The sequence below is a fragment of the Suricata suricatta genome, chromosome 13 (assembly GCF_006229205.1).
Source record: "Suricata suricatta isolate VVHF042 chromosome 13, meerkat_22Aug2017_6uvM2_HiC, whole genome shotgun sequence".
Lineage (NCBI taxonomy): Eukaryota > Metazoa > Chordata > Mammalia > Carnivora > Herpestidae > Suricata > Suricata suricatta.
The window spans coordinates 21,196,703-21,218,174 of NC_043712.1; the positions used below are offsets into that span (position 1 = coordinate 21,196,703).

Below are 21,472 nucleotides of genomic sequence, written 5' to 3' on the forward strand. Positions count from 1 at the left end.
TTTACCTGTTCAAAACATAAAATTATAAAGCAAATAAATTAAATATTCATATATTCATATACATACATTAAATATTCATATATATTAAATCACAGAATTTTTATATGCCTAAGAAAACATAATACTATTGACAAGTATGGGTATGATTAATTATGGGATGTATGTATGTATGTCTGTGCAGTTTCCCTATTACCAAGGCATGTCCAATTTACTCACATGTCTGTCATTTGGTTTTATCAAAGAGGGTACAAAAAGCCAGTGTATCCCAGAAAGAAGAGGGAATATGGCAATAGTAAAATATGGCTGTTATATTTCTAGATATTATGAGATCTCTCTGGAAACACATTTTTAGGCCATCAAGGTCAGTCCTGGTCAATAGAAGTTCTTCCTATACTCTTCACAGCAAGGCTTTCTTGAAAGTATAACCACGGTTAGATATCACAAACATGGTTCATCTTACATCAAATAGTGATAGTGGTATATAGCCTACAAAGGGAGAGATAAAGAAATCTTGAGGTATAAAAGTCCTCACAAATGTTTCTCATTAGACAGTCTACCATTAGAGGGTGCCAGGGTGGCTCAGTAGGTTAAGCACTGGACTCTTTGGCTCAGGTCATGATCTCACAGTTCATGCTTGAGAATCTCTTCTCTCTCTATGTCCCTTCCTCGCTCATGCTCTCACTGTCTCTCAAGATAAATATTTTTTAAAAAAGAAAAGAGGGGCGCCTGGGTGGCTCAGTCAGTTGAGCGTCCGGCTTCAACTCAGGTCACGATCTCACGGTGTGTGGGTTCGAGCCCCGCATCGGGCTCTGTGCTGACAGCTAGCTCAGAGCCTGGAGCCTGCTTCAGATTCTGTCTCCCTCTCTCTCTGACCCTCCCCTGCTCGTGCTGTCTCTGTCTCTCAAAAATATATAAAAACCATAAAAAAGATTTTTAAAAAAATAAAAAAGAAAAGAAAATCTACCATTATATAAAACAACTGTCGTTTAAAGATGAACTATAACAAATTGTTTTGGATGAGTGATTAAAATGAATGAACTTTAAGATCTTTCTCAATTCTGAGAGCATACGAATCTTTTTTTCCATATGTTTTCACTTATTTTTGAGGGGGAAGGGAAGGGCAGAGAGAGAGAGGAAGAGAGAGGATCCAAAGTGGGCATAATGCTCTCTCCATCAGCAGAGAGCCCAATGCTAGGCTTGAACTCAACAAACCATGAGATCATGGCCTTGAGCTGAAGTCAGATGCTCAACCTACTGAGCCACCTAAGTGCGCCTGAGAGCATATGAACCTTAACTGACAAAGAAGTTTCTTTCCCTACTGGCCATACTTTTTCCCCAGCATCTCAAATTAAGTGGTAGGTGCACTGACAAAAAACTTAATCTTCTAGACTGAGCAGAATAAAATGAGTCATTTTCAAAGGACCAGTGGCTGATTTTTCCTTTGAACTCTTTTCTAGGAAGAAATGTACTTACTTGACTTTCCATGTATTAACCCATTGGTGGCTCAGCTCATGTTGAATAAAGGACCATCACTGCACTGGATATTATTAGCAACTCTTTGTCAACTTCAGGAACTTTTACCTGAAGTTCCAGAAAAAGTGTTAAAGGTTAGTTATTTGAATGCCATATTCTTTTTTTTAACGTTTATTTAATTCTGAGAGAGTGACAGAGCAGGAGTGGGGGAGGAGCAGAGAGGGGAGGAGACAGAATCTGAAGCAGGCCCCAGGATCACAGGTGTCAGCACAGAGCCCCATGCTGGGCCAAACCTACAAACCACGTGATCATGACCTGAGCTGAAGTTGGCTGCTTCACCAACTGAGCCACCCAGGCACCCCTTGAATTTCACATTCTTTTTTTTTTAATATTTTTTATTTATTTTTGAGAGAGAGAGAGAGAGAGAGAGAGAGAGAGAGTGAGTGCAAGCAGAGGAGGGGCAAAGAGAGAGGGAGACACAGAATCCGAAGCAGGCTCCAGACTCTGAGCTAGCTGTCAGCACAGAGCCTGATGCGGAGCTTGAACCCACGAACCGTGAGATCATGACCTGAGCCGAAGCCAGACACTTAACCGACTGAGCCACCCAGGTGCCCCTGAATTTCATATTCATATATGAGTTTATTTCCTTTCCATTTGAGTACTGATTTTTACCATAAGCATTTTCAAAATGGAGGTATCCAAGTTTAATTGTTTTGGACTTCACATAGCAAAGAAATCATTTACTTGAGGGGCGCCTGGGTGGCTCAGTCAGTTAAGCCTTTAATTTCAGTTCAGGTCATGATCTTGTGGTTCACAAGTCTGAGCCCTTCATCAGTGCTGACTGCTCAGAGCCTGGAGCCTGCTTCAGATTCTGCCTTCCTCTCTCTCTGCCCCTCCCCCACTCGTGCTCTGTCTCTCTCTGTCTCAAAAAGAAATAAAACATTTAAAAAAATAAACCTGGGGCGCCTGGGTGGCTCAGTCGGTTGAGCGGCCAGCTTCGGCTCAGGTCATGATCTCACGGTCATGGGTTCGAGCCCCGCATCAGGCTCTGTGCTGACAGCTAGCTCAGAGCCTGGAGCTTGCTTCGGATTCTGTGTCTCCCTCTCTCTCTCTGACCCTCCCCTGCTCACACTGTCTCTCTCTGTCTCTCAAAAATAAAAGACATAAAAAAATTTAAAAAAAGAAAAATAAAAAATAAAAAAATAAACCTATCTTCTATAGATAATTCAGTACAGTCCATTTTTCATGCTTTAAATTATTCTGAGGGGCGCCTGGGTGGTTCAGTCGGTTAAGCGTCCGACTTTGGCTCAGGTCATAATCTCAAGATCCCTGAGTCCAAGCCCCTCATCGGGCTCTGTGCTGACAATTCAGAGCCTGGTGTCTGCTTCTGATTCTGTGTCTTCCTCTCTCTCCACCCTCCCCCACTCACAGTCTGTCTTTTTCTCTCAAAAATAAATAAACATTTTAAAAAATTAAGAAAAACAATTATATAAAAAAATTTGTAATGTTATTGTATACACAAATATGTGGTCACATATTCTAGTCATATGTGTTTTTATGATCTCTTCCAAATAATCCTGATGCCCTTCATTATAGTAGTAAAGAGAACTTTAGCCTTTTTGGTAAAAATTCTAAGTTTTTTATCAAGCAAATGGCATTCATGTATAATTTGTGTAAAAATTCTATTACATATGATTAGAAAATAAATACAAATCATAAGTTTTTCTTTTAATGGAGCCTAATATGTTATGGTTTTATTACATGGATCACTATAACACCCTACTTATATATATTTTGCTTTCTTTCCATATAGATAAGCACTGTTATTTATATTTACTTGACTGATGTGTATATTGTATTTGTATTATATTAATTTTTAAACTTTTTTAGCATTTTTGTAGCATCACTTCCTTATTCAAGATTAGTTCTTCTTCCATAACAAAATCTCCTCAAATTCCATCACCTCAGGAAAATGGGAATCAGGCTAGTAGGTTTACCTTCCAGAGTTCAGCTTCTGGCTCTTCAAACTCTGTCTTTCAAGAACATAATGAATATTACCAGTACTCAGACATAGGAGTCACAGTGCACAAAGACACAAACATCACTTCAAACTATAACCCTTCCCTTCCGGAACTCAGAGGAATGCCATGCATTTTATCACCTGTGACTTCTTATAATCAGGCCGGCTACCAAGGAGACTCCAGTTGTAACCCTAACATAGTACATAATCGTTTCCTGATTAATGCAGAATCAAGGAACATGGCTGGTAACTCCTTTCAAAATTGGAATGATTCAGAGTCAGATATTTTTTCTTTGGATCCAACACAAATGAACTGTGAAAATATAATATTGCCAATTGACACTCAGAAGAGAGTTGCCCCTAATTTTATAAATAATCAGAAAAAGGGAACACATGTTGCAAAGGGACCTATAAATAAAGAAGTATCTACCCCTAACTTTTCACTAGAAGGCTCTCAATCTCCTCTTCCATGGAACTTCAAGAAAAATGCATGGGAACAACAGAATCACTCATTCAACTTAAAATATGGTGAAGAACAGACTACATGTGACAAATGGTACTCTCAGAAAGATAATTTATTCACTAATCAGCAGAAATGTCTATCGGATAAGTTAGAAAGCTTCCTTCATCAAAGTTCAAGTGCTGGGATTAACAAGACTTTCTGTAGAGAATTACCATCTGTCCCCAGTTTGGACTTATTTTGCACTTCTGATCCTAATGTAAATCAACAAGAATTCAGCAGTCTTTATTTCCATCAAAGAGCTGGGAAATGTTTAGGACAGAAAAGGCACTCTGAATCCTCATCTAATGCAGGAGACAAGAAATCATTACCAGGTAACACTATCTAAAGTTAATGAAACTACTGGCAGATGTAATTTTAAAAGATAGAACCATCTTTAAACTAAAAAAGAATTTTTGTTTGTATGAATTACTATACTTAAAGAATCTTCACTAACATCACTAACTTCACTATAATTAGAATAAAAATTCTAATTATAGACATCTAAGAGAATAAATGCAAACAAAATCAAACAAAATACGTCAAATTCTTGTAGCTTTAGATGAGCTAAGCATTAAGTGTGCCTGGATGGCTCAGTTGGTTAAGTGTCTGACTTCAGCACAGGTCATGATCTCATGGTTTGTGAGTTCAAGCCCCATGTGGCACCCTCAGTGCAGAGCCTGTGTAGGATTCTCTCTCACTCTCTCTGCCCCTCCCCCAATCACTCTAATTCTCTCAAAATAAATAAATAAACTTGAAAAAAAGTTAAATTGCAGTGATGACTTGAGTCTGTCAATCTCCTGAGTGAAATCACTAATAGAAAAAAAATAAAAATAAATTAAAAATAAAAACATAGAACAAATCTAAGTAAAAGTAAAGACTAAAACTAGCAAAATTACAGAGAAATCAGTGAATTAGGAAATTAGCTTCTTTGTCAAGCAGGGATATTTAATGGGCCAACATTTATTGGGGTTATTATATGCCAGGTGCCCGTTTAGGCCCTTTATGTGGGTTATTGAATTCTGATAATCCTACCAAATAGATACTACTACTATTCTATTTTACAATGGATATTTCTGAACATTTAATTCTATCATTTTTTAAAAAGACTCTTCTATTTTCTCATTTCTGGTAATTATACCTATTGTACCTTTATTTTCTGTGTCATTTCCTTTTGCACTGGTCTGAACATCTAGAACAAAATATTAAATTCTAATGGCCATGCAGACATGGTTTTACCTTGTCAGGGGACAAAATAATAATAAAAGGAGAAGCTTAAGATTCAAAGTTCCTTTTTTGTATAGGCTCTTTTGCGAGGCTTGAAAGGGGCCCAGAAAATCCTGTATTCTTTGTTTTGTTAAAAATGGACCTCCCCAAATACCTTATGATCTCACCTATAACATGGAATTTAAGAAACAAATGAACAAAGAAAAAAAGAAACAGCCCAAAAAGCAGACTCTTAACTATAGAGAACACACTGATGGTTATCAGAGGGGAGGTGGTAGGGGAATGGGTGAGATAAGTGATAGGGATTAAAGAGTACACTTGTTGTGAGGCACACTCAGTAATATATAGATTTGTTGAAACAGTATACTGTACACTTGAAACTAATATAACACTGTGTTAACTAGACTGGAATTAAAAATTAATAACAAAAATAAATAAAATATACCTCCAGCTACAATAAATAAGTAAATAAGTAAATAAATAATAAATATAAGTTAAAAATTAAATAATAATACAGGACCTCCCAACTTGTACAGTTGACCCTTGAACAACACAGGTTTGAACTGCACGGGTCCACTTATACATGGATTTTTTTCAATAAATACAGTCTGGTACTGTAAATGTATTTTTTCTTCCTTTTGCTTTTCTTAACATTTTCTTTTCTCTAGCTTGATTGTTAAGAATACAGTATATAATACATATAACATACAAAATATGTGTTAATTGATTATGTTATCAGTAAGGCTTCCAGTCAACAGTAGGCTATTAGTAGTTAAGTTTTGGGGGAATCAAAAATTATACATTTCTGGGCACCTGGCTGGCTCAGTTGGGAGAACATGTGACTCTTGATCTCACTCACAGTCATGAGTTTGGGCCCATATCAGGTACAGAGATTACTTTCGTAAAAACGTTACAGGAATTCCTGGGTGGTTGAGCATGTCAGTGAGCATCCAACTCTTGATTTCAACTCAGGTGATGATCCCAGGGTTGTAGAATCAAGCCCTCCATTGGGCTCTGCACTGAACATGGAGCTTGCTTAAGATTCTCTCTCCTACTGCTCTGTCCCCCTCCCGTTTATGCTCTCTCTCTCTCTCTCTCTCTCTCTCTCTCTGAAATAAATTTAAAAAATTAAGTATTTTAAAAGTTATGTATAGATTTTGGGGGGAGCCTGGGGTCAGTCAGCCTCCCTAACAGCCACATTGTTCAAGGGTCAACCATATAAGCTTCACGATTCAGAAAACTTGGATTTGGTCCTGTTTAACCGTCAAAATTTGTTTTGTTCCTAATTTTAATGAGAAGGATGTCTCTCTAGTTTTGTAAGAAATTTTGTGAGGAATACATGCTGAATTTTATCCAGACTTTTTGGGGGCACCTTTTGGGGTAAATCACACATTTTCTCCATTGGCCAATTAATGTCAATGATTATATATTTTTTTAGTATTTTATTTTTGAGAGAGAGAGAGAGAGAGAGAGAGAGAGACAGCGTGAGCAGGGGAGGGTCAGAGAGAGAGGGAGACACAGAATCTGAAGACAGCCTCCACGCTCTGAGCTAGCTGTCAGCACAGAGCCCAACATGGAGCTCGAACCCATGAACTGCGAGATCATGGCCTGAGCTGAAGTCTGGCACTCAACCAACTGACCCACCCAGGCACCCCAATGTCAATGATTATATTAACAGGTTTACTAATAGTAAATAATCCATGTCATTCTGTGATAAACTTAATTGGCTTTTGAAGAATGATGCTTTTAATATGCTGTTGAATATGGTTCCTAATATTTATTATTTTCATATCTACATTCAAAATGCAGTTAACCTGTTGTGTTATTTGTGCTCTGTCACATTCTGACATGAAGTTTATTCCAGCTTCATAAATGAACTGAATGAAAATTCCATTTTTTTCCATACTGGACCAAATCAATTATGTGAATTACTGTATGTTCTTAAACATAGGACATATAAGATAATCTTCCCGTATTCTCAATGAGAAGATCTTAGAACTTATTTCTAATAACTTCTTTTCATGTTTTATTTATTTCTGAGAAAGACAGAGTAAGAGTGGGGGAAGGGCAGAGAGAGAGAGAGGGAAACACAGAATCTGAAGCAGGCTCCTGGCTCTGAGTTAGCTGTCAGCCCAGAGCCCAATGCTGGGCTTGAAGTGGTGAACTGTGAGATCATGACTTGAGCTGAAGTCAGACACTTAACCAACTGAGCTACCTGGCCACCCCTCTAATAACTTTAATATTTAAGCTCTTAGGGATATGGATGGGATAGTATAATGTCTACCTACATTTTAATTAATTAACTTAGTTATAAATACATTTTAAAATCATATATTAGATAAATAATGGTAGTTTAGAAATGTTTTTCCACTTTCAAATTTCCTATATAAAATAATTTTATTCAGATAGTTCACATGAATCTTTGATACTAGTATCATTATCACTATGGAAACCTTTGACATTTTTACTGTGGTTTACGATAGCACATCATTACCTACCACTGTTTAGGATACACCCTTAGAACTGATATTAATGCAGCCCAAGACAATTTATCCAAAACCATTGGCATAACCTCAAGATACTTTTCCATTTGTCTTACAGATGTGTATTTATGATCTCTATGATACAATTACCTACTACATTGCTTTATAAATCTGCTTGTAATGGCATCCAGCTCTTGTAATTATGAGATGATAGCCCCAGGAATAACTACTAAAACAGTTTTAAATATTTTGGCTTACTTTTTTTACTGTTTTAATCACTTGACCTCTGTAAGTATCCAAATCAAGGATAGTTCAGGCTAATATGTCATATATAATACAATCATAGAAGGTAAGTCCATACATGAACACCACTTATCATATATCAGACCTCAGGATAAATTCTACAACATTACAGATTTGAGTTAAGGAACAGGCTTAATGAGGGAAAACTTAAAGAGTCTTAAATCCAGGGAGATTAAATGATTTGTGCAAAGCGCGAGTGTACAATATGTGAACATGACACTAATTAGTATTGGGCCATTAGGTACAGGTGCATTTATGCTAAAAATGTAATTTTTATAGTCCTTTGTCTCAGTTGGAAATTTTAACACTTTGTAGATAGATGAAGAGATAGGAAGCACTTGATTAGCTAGAAAAAGTAGCTATATTTTATTATTGCCAGAAATAAAATGGGCTTCTTTTTTCTCCTTTTACAGATTTCACGTGTTCACAACTACCACAATTCAAAAAACGGCGTCTAATGTATGAAAAAGTCCCTGGTAGAGTTGATGGACAAACTCGTCTGAGGTTTTTTTGATAGAAAGGATAGTGTTCTGTGCCACATTCCTTTGTTTTTGATGAAAATCCAGTAACAAAATGATTTAGATTTGCTTATTCATTAAAGAAAATGCAGTTGTTAGATGTTCTTGGTGTTTCCATATTAAATTTTCAAAATATATATTCTGCCAATAGTTTGCATCTTTCTAAGTAAATATTCTAATTAGCATAATTGTCATAAGATCCAAATATCTTCCAGATTCACCCAAACATTGCCTTTTTTTAGAGCAGTAGTTACAATATATATTTTTAGAGCAATAGCAATATATACATTTTAGTATATATATAAAAGGGATATTTAGTTGTCTTCTGAAGGGTATGCAGCTTCCCACCTTTCTTCCAGCAAGCCTTTTAAATGAGCGTCCACCTCAGTCTGACAGTTTAAGTCAAAAGTTAATATCACCAGAGTCAACCCTACATCACCAAGAAAGTTAAAACCTAGGGCAAAGGTAATATTAAAGAACTTCCCATTTGCTGCCTTCAGGGGCATCTGGGTGGCTCAGTGGGTTAAATGGCCAGCTTTGGCTCAGGTTGTGATCTCATGTGAGTTCAAGCCCCATATTGGGCTCTCTGCTTTCACCACAGAGCCCATTTCAGATCCTCTGTCCCCCTTTCTCTCTGCTCCCTCCCTGCTCATACTCGCTCGCTCTCTCAAAATTATACATTAAAACAAAAAATTTTAAATAAACTGCTGCCTTCATAAACAAAAATTTTAAATTACTAAGAATATATTTGCTACCTAAAGAAAAAAAGATTGACATTCCTAGTATACAAAGAATCCTACCAATTGATAAGAAAAAAAGACAACCTAATAGAAGAGTGGGCAAAATCTATGAATAGATATTACACAGAAGAAACAAAAATAACCAATAAACATTTGAAATATGTAGCTTCATTACTCATTAGGTAAATGCAAAGGAAAATAGAACACCTATCAGATTGGCAATATTTTTGAAAATTAATAATATTCAGGGGCGCCTAGGTGGCTCAGTTGGTTAAGCGTCAGGCTTCTGGCTTTGGCTCAGGTCAGGATCTCACGGTTCGTGGGTTCAAGCCCTGAGTCAGACTCTGTGCTGACAGCTAGCTCAGAGCCTGGAGCCTGCTTTGGATTCTGTGTCTCCCTCTCCCTCTGACCCTCCCCTGATCATGCTGTCTCTGTCTCTCAAAAATAAATTAAAAAACATTAAAAAAAAGAAAATTAACAATATTCAGTGTCAGCATATTGGAGAAAGAATACTTTTTTATATTGTTAGTACAATATTTTTGAAATATGTATATATATTTAAGTTTATTTATTTTGAGAAGAAAGTGTGTGTGCGCACAAGCTGGGGAGGGGCAGAGAGAGAGGGATAGAGAATTCCAAGCAGGCTCAGTGCTGTCAGCATAGAGCCCTATGCGGGGCTCAGTTTCACAAACCATGAGATCATGACCTGAGCTGAAATCAAGAGTCAGACACTTAACTGATGGAGTCACCAAGGTGCCCCTGTGCATTTTTTTAATGGATGATTTATTGTAGGTTTCCAATTACTATGGTATTTATATTCTGTTGAATATATTTTTTAAAGGTGTAATAATTTTATTTTAAAATGTCAGAATTTCTAATATTTATATTCTTTGCAACTATTCAAAGTTATAATAAAACTTTTATGTCATCTCTAAAATAGAGGTAATGGGTTTTCGACATTAAAATAGGTGGTACACCAGCAAAAATGTTTGAAGACCACACGCATACTCTCCCGGTCTTGCCTTTCTGAAACTGTCAGCCTATTACTCCCAAAATTGACCTCTATCTTCTTAGATCCAAGAGACACTCAGACATCACATTACTTGACCTCTCTTCCATATCTGGTACTGTTAATCATGTCATTTTTTTGTTTGTTTATTTATTTTCGAGAGAGACAGACAGACCATGAGCCACGGAGGGGCAGAGAGAGAAGGAGACATAGAATCCAAAGCAGGTTCCAGGCTCCAGGCTCCGAGCTGTCAGCACAGAGCCCCATGCAGAGCTCTAACTCATGAACCGTGAGATCAGGACCTGAGCTGAAGTTGGCCACTTAACTGATTGAGCCACCCAGGTGCCCCATAACATCCTCATTTTTGAAACAGGCTTAACTTAACACCACCTCTTACTTTCCTCCCACTACTCTCCTCTTTCTATTATACTTTTATTTATAGGATGTTTGGTTTTGTTTGGGTATGTAGGGAGTAGAGACTTTAAAGAGAAACTATCTCTGGAAATATAATCAGAATTTCTATTCTACTTTCTTAAAGTTTTGGCAGGATTGTTTCTAAACTAAGGTAAGGCTAAAGTTTCTCAGTTTGCAGATCTCCTTTATCCTGCCTTTAATCAGCTTCCAAAGGGAAAGGAGTTTCTTCATAGGCCATAGACTGCAGCAAACCTTGAGGCTAGACTATCAATACCTACTTCCCTACCAAATGGAGTTGAAGTATGAGTCTTCCTTTGGGCATTTCTCAGTGGCACTTGCTATTTAAGGATGATTCTGCCTGGGCCTTGGAACAGCCTCTGTCAGAGGTATTGGGAAGCAAGTTTTGGGTTCGGAGTCTGGAACAGTGATAACGTGAGCTCTGCTCCAGCAGGGCAGTCCCTGGGAGCCATTGTCACATGACAGGTTGGACTGATCCACAGAAGCCTGAAGGGTCTGGTTAGGCCTTTTTGGGGACCAAAAGTGTGAGTACAGCCTCCAAGATTTTCTCCCAAATACCCTATTACATGGAATTGTTTGGAACAGCCCCACCTTCTCATGTTGGCTCTTGCAATGGAAACTTTGAATTTTTCTCTGAAAGTATTTCCCTGTGAGGTTTTTCATGTTCTAAAGAGACTTAACTTGCTCTTAGATCCATTGCTGGTGATAGTGTGCTCACTTTTGAGGGCTTTTGAATCGCCTTACTCTAAGTCTAGGTCCAGCCCTAACTATATGTGTAGGCCTCACCAGAACATCAGTTGTCCCTTCCAACTGTGTATGGACATAGATACTCCTTCCCTTGCTGAGACTCAGGGTACAATGGGAATCAATACCAGGGTGAGCCATGCCTGGCCTCTCACAGTCCTAGCTTGATTATCCTCCTCAAATAATCAGCTGGCCCTCAAACAAGGGCTACAACAATTTCAATAAATAGAGCAGCCTGGGTTGGTGGGCTGGGCTGTGGTGGGGGGTAGAGCAAATGAGCAGTCCAAAATGAAGACTGAAAAAGTACACGTTTTTCTGTCTCTTGCTTTTTTATTCAGTTTCTTATGATTTTACCATATAAGAGTTTTAAACTTAATACTTATTTAAATTGAATTGCTTGTTTACTTAATAAGTTCATTATTTAAATTTTATATAGTCAACTATACATATCTTTTTTTTCTGGGTTTCCTGCCTTGCTTAGGAAGACCTCTTTCACCCTAGTTATATAACCACTCCCTTCATTATTTTTTTTTCTCCATAATATTTTGTCAAATTGTTTTCCATACAACACCCAGTGCTCTTCCCCTTAAGTGCCCTCCTCCATCACCACCACCTCTTTTCCCCCCCTCCCCTTCCCCCTCAACCCTCAGTTCATTCTCAGCATTCAATAGTCTCTCAAGTTTTGCATTCGTCTCTCTCCCCAACTCTCTCTCTCTCTCTCTCTCTCCTCCGTTCCCCCTGGTTCTCCATTAGGTCTCTCCTGTTTTCCTGCTAGACCTATGAGTGCAAACATATGGTTTCTGTCCTTCTCTGCCTGGCTTACTTCACTCAGCATGACACCCTCAAGGTCTTCATTATTCTTGTAGTGTTATTGCATTACCTTTCTTTAACCTATGTGGATTTTTTTTTACATAATACAAGCCCAATTTTATTTTCTTCCAAATGGATGGCCAGTAATGGCAGCACCATTTATCAAGTAAACCATACTTTCCTACTGAACAGACAAAAACCTAAGTTTATTACTATTCCCACAATATTATTTTCTTTTTAATTTTTTAAAAGTCATATTGTTTTTATTCAGCATCTCAAAGTAAGTTTTAATATCCAGTAAGGCATGTTTCACCCTCCCATGTTTTACACACACACACACACACACACAGTTTTAAAAACTATTCTTAGGGGTGCCTGGGTGATTCAGTTGGTGAAGCATCTGACTTCGGCTCAGGTCAAGATCTCACAGTTTGCAGGTTTGAGCCCCGTGTCCGGCTCTGTGCTGACAGCTAGCTGTAACCTATCTTCCGATTCTATGTCTCCCTCTCTCTCTGCCCCTCCCGTGCTCATGCTCTCTCTCTCTCTCTCTCAAAAATAAAACATTTAAAAAAAAACTATTCTTGGACACTTCATTTTCCATATGAACTTTCTGATATTTTAACCAATTTCCCTTCAAAAGATTAAATAGGAGTCCCACTAAATTTATATATGAGTTTTTAGAAAGATTGCATTTTAATGGAATTGTTTTAATATCCCCAAATTCTAGACCCCGTTAATGAAACCTTTTCTTTATGAATCTGGCACTTTGTTAAATGTATTCTTAAGTATTTTTTTATAGTTTTGTCCTTAAAGTCAAAATGGGATATAATTTCCATTTCCATTTTTAACTAGCTACTGCCTGTATAGAAAATGCTTTTAATTCTTCTACATACTTCGTATGCAGCCAGCCCCTCAAATTCTATCACAGAGTCAAGTATTTATTATCCTATATTCTCATCAGTTTTCAAAGTGTACAATTGTATATAATCCATAAGTAGAGATTTCTTCTCAAATGTTTACCCCATTTCATTTTTTCATCTCAGTGCATTAGCTAAATCAATGCTGAACTATAATGGTAATAAAAAATATCCTCGTCTTGGGGTTCCTGGGTGACTAGTTGGTTAAACGTCTGACTCCTGATTTTAGCTCAGGTCATGATTTCACTGTTGGTGAGATCAAGCCCCATGCTGGGCTCTGCACTGACAGCACAGAGCCTGCTTGGGATTTTCTCTCTCCCTCTCTCTCTGCCCCTCTCCTGCTCTCTCTCAAAATAAATAAACATTTAAAAAAAAAAGTATCCTTGTTTTGTTCCTAACATGCTGCATGCTTCCACATTTCACCATGTAGTATGAAATTTGCTACTGCTTCTGATAATCTTTATCATCTTCTTCCTATTTCACTAAGCCACTTAGTTCTTATTCAGAACAGCTATTGAATTTGTCAAATGACTTGCTGGCATAGATTCTCTTCTTTAAACCATTCATGCAATGAATTACATTGACAGATTTCGTTATATTGAACTATCTTTGTCATATTGTATCTTCTCTTGATATACTATTGAATTTGATTTGCTAATATTTAGAACACAAAGCTATATTCCTAAGTGAGACATCTATGGTTTCTTGTACTGTCTTATCAAGTTCTTGCCAAAGGAGAAACCAGAATCAAGAAAATATATATATATATTTTACATACAAAAGGCTGTACATAATAATGTATACAACTTAATGAGGTTGGGGGTAAGTATATACCTCTGAAACCATTATCACAATCTATGCCATAAACTTACCCATCACCTCCAAAGTTTCCTTCCATCCTCTTTTTATTATTTTTATTTTTCGTGGTAAGAACACCTATCATAAGATCTACCCTCCAGGGGTGCCTGGGTGGCTCAGGTGGTTGAGCATCTGACTCTTGATTTCAGGTCATGGTCCCTGGGTCCTGGGATCGAGCCCAGCGCTAAGTTCCACAGTGAGTGTGGGTCTTGAGATTCATTCATTTCTCTCTCTCTCTCTCTCTCTCTCTCTCTCTCTCTCTCTCTCTCTCTCTCTCTCTCTCCCCCCCCTTCTGCCCCTCTCCGCCACTCATGGTCTTGCTCTCTAAAATAAAAAAAAAAAACAATTTTTTTTAAAGATCTACTCTCCTAGTACTTTTTAAGTATACCATGCAATATTTTTTACTAAAAATTGTTTTGATGTTTATTTTTTGAGAGAGAGACATATAGTGCAAGCAGGGGAGAGGCAGAGAGAGAAGGAGACATAGAATCTGAAGCAGGCTCCAGGCTCTGAGCTGTCAGCACAGAGCCTGACGCAGGGCTAGAACCCATGAACCGTGAGATCATGACCTGAGCTGAAGTTGCACGCTTAACTGACTGAGCACCCAGGCACCCCTACAATGCAATATTGCTAACTATGGGCACTGTGCAGTACAACAGATCCTTAGGACCTACTTATCTTGTATAACTGAAAATTTGTTTTTTAAAGATTTTTTTAATGCATATTGTTGTTAAGACAAAGAAAGGAACATGCTTAAATGCTGACAAAAAGGATCCAATAGAGGAGTTGAAGATAAAGGAGAATGGATAATTGACAGTGTAATTTCAGAGAAAGTGAAACAGATCCAGAGAATAAATAGCAGGGTTAGAAGAGGGACACCTGAATTTTGATCAAATAGAAGAGATTCAGATCACTTAGATTTGGAAGCGTAGTGGTCAGAAGTTAAGGGAGTTTCCATATGATGGCTTTTATTTTTTCTGTAGTAATACTAATTATGCTGAAAGATATTTTCATTTATTTATTTATGGATATATACATAACTATTTCAAAGTGCAGGGGTGCCTAGGTGGCTCAGTTGGTTAAGCGTCCGACTCTTGATTTCAGGTGAGGTCATGGTCTCATGGGCCTGAGATCGAGCCCCACATCAGGCTCCATGCTACAGGCTGAGTGTGAAGCCTGCTGGAGATTCTCTTTCTCTCTCCCTCTCCCTCTACACTCCCCAGCTTGTGCTCTCTCAAAATAATTTTTTTTTTAAATCTAAGTGCAAATGTTGCCAGAAATTGAGATTTTTCTGCAAGTTATACATATCTTTTTTAAAAAACAAGTTCTACAGGGACTTATAAATGAAAATTTCACTTTCCACTTCCACCACTCAATTTCACAAGGAAACAAAAATCCATGAAGCTTTAAGACAAAATCAGACACAAAATGTTGCTGCCATAGAAAACAAGGAATTAAGCAGAACTTTTTATTTCCAAGCTCATCAAAGATAATTACAAACACAAATCAAGTATCCTTTTTAAAGTGTCCCAAATTAAATCAAAGGCACATCATCAAAGTAAAACCTACTTGTGATGTTAAGAATTCATTTAGGCTGTAGTATTTTCACATTATTTTGTTTTTAATCATTTGCAATGTTCTGAAAATATTTTTTAAAAGACCTAATGTAGTTCTGTATTTTTTAAGTACAACCACAACTATAAAATAGAGGAACTTAAGAAGACAAAGACCAAATCTGCTTCATACACAGGATGGGGCAATCTAATACACAACACAAAATGAATCTTTCCAAACAAGTTTCCTAAGAAACAGCTCCCATGTTTAGTGTTACAAATAAAACAATCTCATTTAAAAATATCAAGACATCATTTGATTGATAAAGCCTATTCTTCCCCCCCGTTTTATATTTGCTTGTCTTCATTCAGAAACTGTAGCTTCACAAGAAAAGGACATGTTTTGTTATGGTATAAAAAATCTTAGGAACAAATTACAAATATTCAATTTTTTAACAAAAATGTTTTTCTTCCCAAAATGTAAACATCCAGTAAATAAAACAAACATAATATTCCAGGTATAGAAACACCAGTAATTCACTTATGAAAGAGGTGTATTTGGTGGTAACATTTTTGTTTGTCTTAAATATAAAATAACTTTACCAAAAGAATCAGGCCATTACTATTTAAAGTCTACTCCTTCACCCAGTTTTCTTATCTGAGTAGAAACGCATCGATTTCTATAGAATTTTGGCTACAGAACCAGGCCACAGGAAAGGTATGAAATGTCTAAAAGTCATTTGGCTGGAGAAAAGTGTTCTCTTGAGACTTGGAAGCAGTATTCATCACTTTGCGCTTAAAAGCATTCCTCAGTGAACTTCTTCCCTACTGGAAAGAGAATTAGGTAGGTTTTCACTTTATAGTAAGATTTATACATAAAATAAACTAGCCATCATTTCAGGTCACTTTAGTTTTCTCAAAGTACAAAGTAACAATATGAAAAGCATCCAAGCCACGCCACTGAATGAGTAACACCCATTAAAGTGCTTTGTAGAAAGGAAAATGCTATGCCAGCATTAGACTATTATTTTCATACCATAAATGTGAACATTTTCCATTAAGAAGCACAGTAGTATCCTACAGTATGATTACTTCCTTCTTGTTAATTAGTAATTTCCTTTTGCAAATATATGAAAAAAGACCTAAGATGATTACTCACTGTATGAAAACCCCTCACAACACATAATTTGAAATATGTTGGCCCCAAAAGACTCCAGTAATCTATACCCTGACCTCTTCCCCCCCCAAAAAAAGGAAAAAAAAACAAGTGAAAATGTGAATAAAACCCCATACAACACATTAGGACCCATGAAATTTCTAATATGCCACCAAAGAGGTGTTTTCATTTCAGGAATCAATTTTTAAAGTCCTTCTAACTCTACCCACACTTTCCCCTAATAGCTACATTTCTTCCTCCATTAAAGCAGATCTATTCTGAAAGTCTCCAGGAAAGAAATCACAGCTGGTGGTATGAACAAGACTCCTCTGGGGAGTCCTTAGTCCCCAGGGCAGCAAGTCAATAATAGCACTAAGCAGCAAATCACAACTGTGGGATGGTGTCAGGACAGACACAGTGGGATTAAGGTCATGAAATTAGGATCAGCCAACTTGATTAAAGAGCTCAAGTACATAAGGATATTAACATCTCAGGAGTTAGTGCCAAATAGGACTGAGACTCTTAATGAGGATGTGTTCCACAGGCAGCCATAGAGTCACCTTCAGGGAAAGTTGTGCATTTTGTGATTGATTGGTATTTTAATTCCTCCAACAATAGTAGATATTCAAAACTCTGTTGCCCAAACCCTTGGGGAACCCAGGGATAATGCCACAGACCCGAGGCAGCATGGGGGTGTGTTTCGTTACTCACCAGCTTTTAGAATAAAGCACAGGATCTGGGCTCCCGGAAGGGGTTGCTTCCAGCTGGAACACCTACCAGCAGGGCGTCCTTGCAGGCATTCTGCATGCAGTACTGCTGCAGCTCTGCAGCTGCCTGCGAGACCTGAAACAAAGGGACGACAGCTTAACGTGCTGCTCACAGCCAGAGCCATCCAGCAGCCCTCTGATACCCTGAAACATGATCCTACAACTTGATAAAGGCCATACAACTTGTGATCTCCAGAAGTCTCTTTTTTGCTGAAAGTTCTCATACCTGAACTTGAAAGGGAAATGTTACAACTTCTCTGATTTAAGGTATTTTTTTATTCAGTTGCTTCTTCAATAAAGATAAAACTATCTTTGATCCATTTAGAATCCTAGTTTTGAGACTGAATTGATAAATAAATAGTTCATTCTAGTGCGTCATTTGTGAATTTTCACTTATAAAAAAACACGCATTGATATATTCAGGTTTGCCATGTGAGCCAACTGGTATAATGTTTACAAGGCTGGAGCCTTATCCAGTCTGCCCAGAACAAGTGACAAGTTTTCTTCACCATGCTTTTGAAGCAAGATAGCTTATTTGTTATAAGCACAGACTCTGGAACCAGACTACCTTGACTCAAATTTAGCTCCATCCCTACTTGTAGGATCCTGGGCAAGTTAACTTAATTTCTCAGTTTTTGTTTTCTCATCTTGAAATGTATTTTGTAATAGTACCTGACTCAGTGAGTTGAGAAAATTAAATGAGCGAAATGCATGTAAAACACTTAAAACAGTGCTGACACACAGTCAGCAATACATTGTGGTAGATTGCAAAAACAGTCACAGTATTTTCCCAATCCTCTCACCAAGAGTCTGTACCCAACCCTTGAATCTGGGCTGACCTCGTGACTTGCATTGACCAGGAAAATGTGGCTGAAATAATGGGCAAGTTCCAAGCCTACGCCTCAAGAGCCTTTGCAATTACTCTTACTGTGATTTGAACTCTAAGACCACCATCTAAGGAGCCCAGGCTAGCCTACTGGAGATCATGTGAAGAAGAATCAGTGAGCCAGCCCCACCACCTGCCTACCAACTTCCAGACATGTAAGTGAAGCCATCCTGGATTATCCAGCGACCAACCAACCCTCCATTTGATTGCATATGCATGGAAGAGCCCAGCAAAGAGCAGCTGAACTATACTGCTGAACCCAGTTCGAACTGTAGACCTAAGAATTGTGAGTTAATAAATTGCTTTTAAGTTGCTTTAAATCACTAAGTTTTAGAGAAGTTTATTAGGCAGCTTACTTTTCCCTCAAAAGAAGTTTTGACATTTTCATTTTAAGTATAATTGGAATTAATGGTGATAAATAAGTTGCTTATTCAAAAGGAATTTAGAACCAATTATGTTCATGCTTACTATCTCTGCATCAGAGGGAACAGATGAACTCCACACATGATGGGTAGGAGGAGACCACCTTCCAGGACCCCTGGAGAAATGGGACTAACTGGACCCCAGCCTACTGAACATGGTCAAAAAGTTGAGGGGATATGCAGAGAAAATAAGAGAATAAAAACGGTTGGCATTTCTCTAGCACTTTTATAGAAAAGAGACTCTGGAGGGGGTGGAATACAAGCCCAAACACTTGGGAGCTGTCACTGCCATTGGAGGTAGGACACCCAAAGTATATGACCTTCCTTCGAGTGCATGCCAACACAGCAACTTCTGAGACTTCTCCAAAACAGAGAAGCGGTGCTTGGAAGAATATGGAGCATTCCAATCACTGAGAAGGGATGCCCTCCATTATATGCTAGAAAACTGATGTCCTGGTTTATTTACCAGTTAGCAAGTCTGCCTGAGAGAAGACATCTCTGGGTGTGTTGAGAGCATCCATTTATCACTGAGCCTTGAAATGAGGCAAACTAGACCCCGAAATGTTCTGACTCCCTAAGGTGCTGCCTGAGAGTAGCGTACTACCATAAGAACACCCCACAAATAAGCTTATTTGTGTGACCGTGGGCAATTGATTTGAATTCTCTGGGTCTGTTTCATCACCCAGAATTATTTTTTAAAATGTAGAAAATATCTTCCCTGGCTAGTCCACAGGGGCCAACATCATCTTGAACATTTTTCGACAATCCTAGTTTCAGTTCCCTGACCTCCATTCCTGAAACAACCTTCTCCCCAATGCCATAGTTACAGCCAAACCTATAACTGCTCCACATCTAAAATTTTACATTTCAACATCCTACCTTCTGATCACAATCTCTCCTACCCATCCAGAATGCCGCCTCCTTTCTTCTTACTATTCTAAGGGTGTTACATGCATTTAGCTCATTTAATTGTCTCATCAACTCACTGAGTCAGGTAATATTACAAAATACATTTCATAGATGAGAAAACAGTGAGAAATTAAGTTAAATTGCCCAAGATCGTACAGGTAGTGATGGAGCTGAATCTGAGTCCAGGCAGTCTTTGACCTCAGAGAGAACACTTCCTTCCCTTTTGCCCTCCCATCACCAGCAGGCTGACTCAATTCCTTCTCTAACTAGCCTATGTTCAGCCTTTTTCTGGCCAACCCCTCAAACTCCTTGCCCTCCACCCGATTTCCATCTTTCCAGCATACCTCCCTTGCCAACCCACTACTTGGATCAACTACCATTCACCTTGGGCACTCAGAATCCTCAAGTAAGACAGTCAGTCTCCAATCTCAAAGTAGCTGGGTCTTGAGAGTCATAAGGTGTCTAGGGATGTGCCTGGTTGGGGATCCTCTCCCATTCCCAATGGCACTTCCCCCACCGTCACTCTTGTGATTCCATTAGCTCCCTCTCCTTTGCCCTGAAGTAAACTTCACAGAGAAAATTGTCGTCCTACAAGTCCTTAAGTCCATATGTCTAGAAACATCTATCTTCACACGTCCTGATCTCCTTTCTTCCTGTCTCAGAAGGTGTGCCTCCAATCCCATAACCTCCATAAAGTGTCTCCTCTACTTCCAATTCTCCTCTTCTATTTGTTCCTCTTCAACCTAAAAACCATTTGTTCCTTTCCCTCAACCTTGAAATAAGGCTTTCATTTCCTAAATTAAAATAAATAAGAGTTGTTTCCTCTTTAAAACCGGATTTCTTTTTTTTTAAACCTGTCTGCCCTATTATAATCTAGATTCTGCTTCTACTACCTATTTTACTAAAACCTCTTCTGCCTTCCATAACTCTCTTTACCTTGTTTTATAATCTTCACTTACAGTCTGAAATTACTTTACCTATTGGGCTAAGGTGTTTATTGATGTTCTTTGCCACAATTATCACCACATTCTCAGCACCTAAAATAGTGCCAAGTACAGAGAAAAGGCACTATGGAGGTACCTGGAATATCTCAGCAGGGTTTATCCATACATATGAACATACATTCTACATAAAAACCTATGCAGAATACGTATTCATTCATACGAACATATATACTCTAGTCGCTCAACACAAACAGATGCTTTCCGATCAATCAAATGAGTAACACTGGACATAGTGACTAACTCCCAATTTTTGAAAACCTCTCCTTCCTTGCATCCTCTTGGTTCTCTCCTCTCAGTCACCTTTTGGCTGGTCCTGGGTTCCACACTCTGGTTTCTTCGTTAATACACTTTCACCCCCATACAGCCGAATTACCTCCTTCAGCCTCTCGTTCCCTGAGCTCAAGGCCATGCGGCCAAATACCCGGATATCTCCGCAAAGTCCCCCAATTCCAACACTTAACTCCTCAATCCCCGATCCCGCTCTCCTCCTCTCTGCCGGGGTGCGGGACACGGCCCTACACCCCGTCACCACGCCGGAAACCTGAGCCCCGTCTTCGCTCTCGCTCTGGTCCCATCAACCCATCAGCGACGCCGGTCCTCGTCGCCTCCGCAGGCCCGTACCAGGCCGGCCGCGCGGAGGGACAAGCCGGGTCTGCGCGCGTGCGCCCCGCCCGCCCCGCCCCCGACACCCCGAATCGCCGTCCGCGTCGCCGATAGGCCGGCCTCTCGCTCGGGGCCTTGT

The 21,472-nt window shown here is 38.7% G+C and overlaps 1 protein-coding gene across 1 annotated transcript in view; it reads left to right on the top strand.

The window, feature by feature from the left end:
• SHOC1 (shortage in chiasmata 1) overlaps positions 1–8,627 on the top strand; it is a 74,800-nt gene extending 66,173 nt beyond the window's left edge. The window contains exons 23-25 of the mRNA XM_029921146.1: positions 1,458–1,607; positions 3,364–4,327; positions 8,419–8,627. Of these exons, the coding sequence (XP_029777006.1) occupies positions 1,458–1,607; positions 3,364–4,327; positions 8,419–8,519 (1,215 nt within the window). The 3' untranslated portion in view covers positions 8,520–8,627. The remainder of the gene's footprint in view (positions 1–1,457; positions 1,608–3,363; positions 4,328–8,418) is intronic.
• The last annotated feature ends 12,845 nt before the right edge of the window (positions 8,628–21,472 follow it).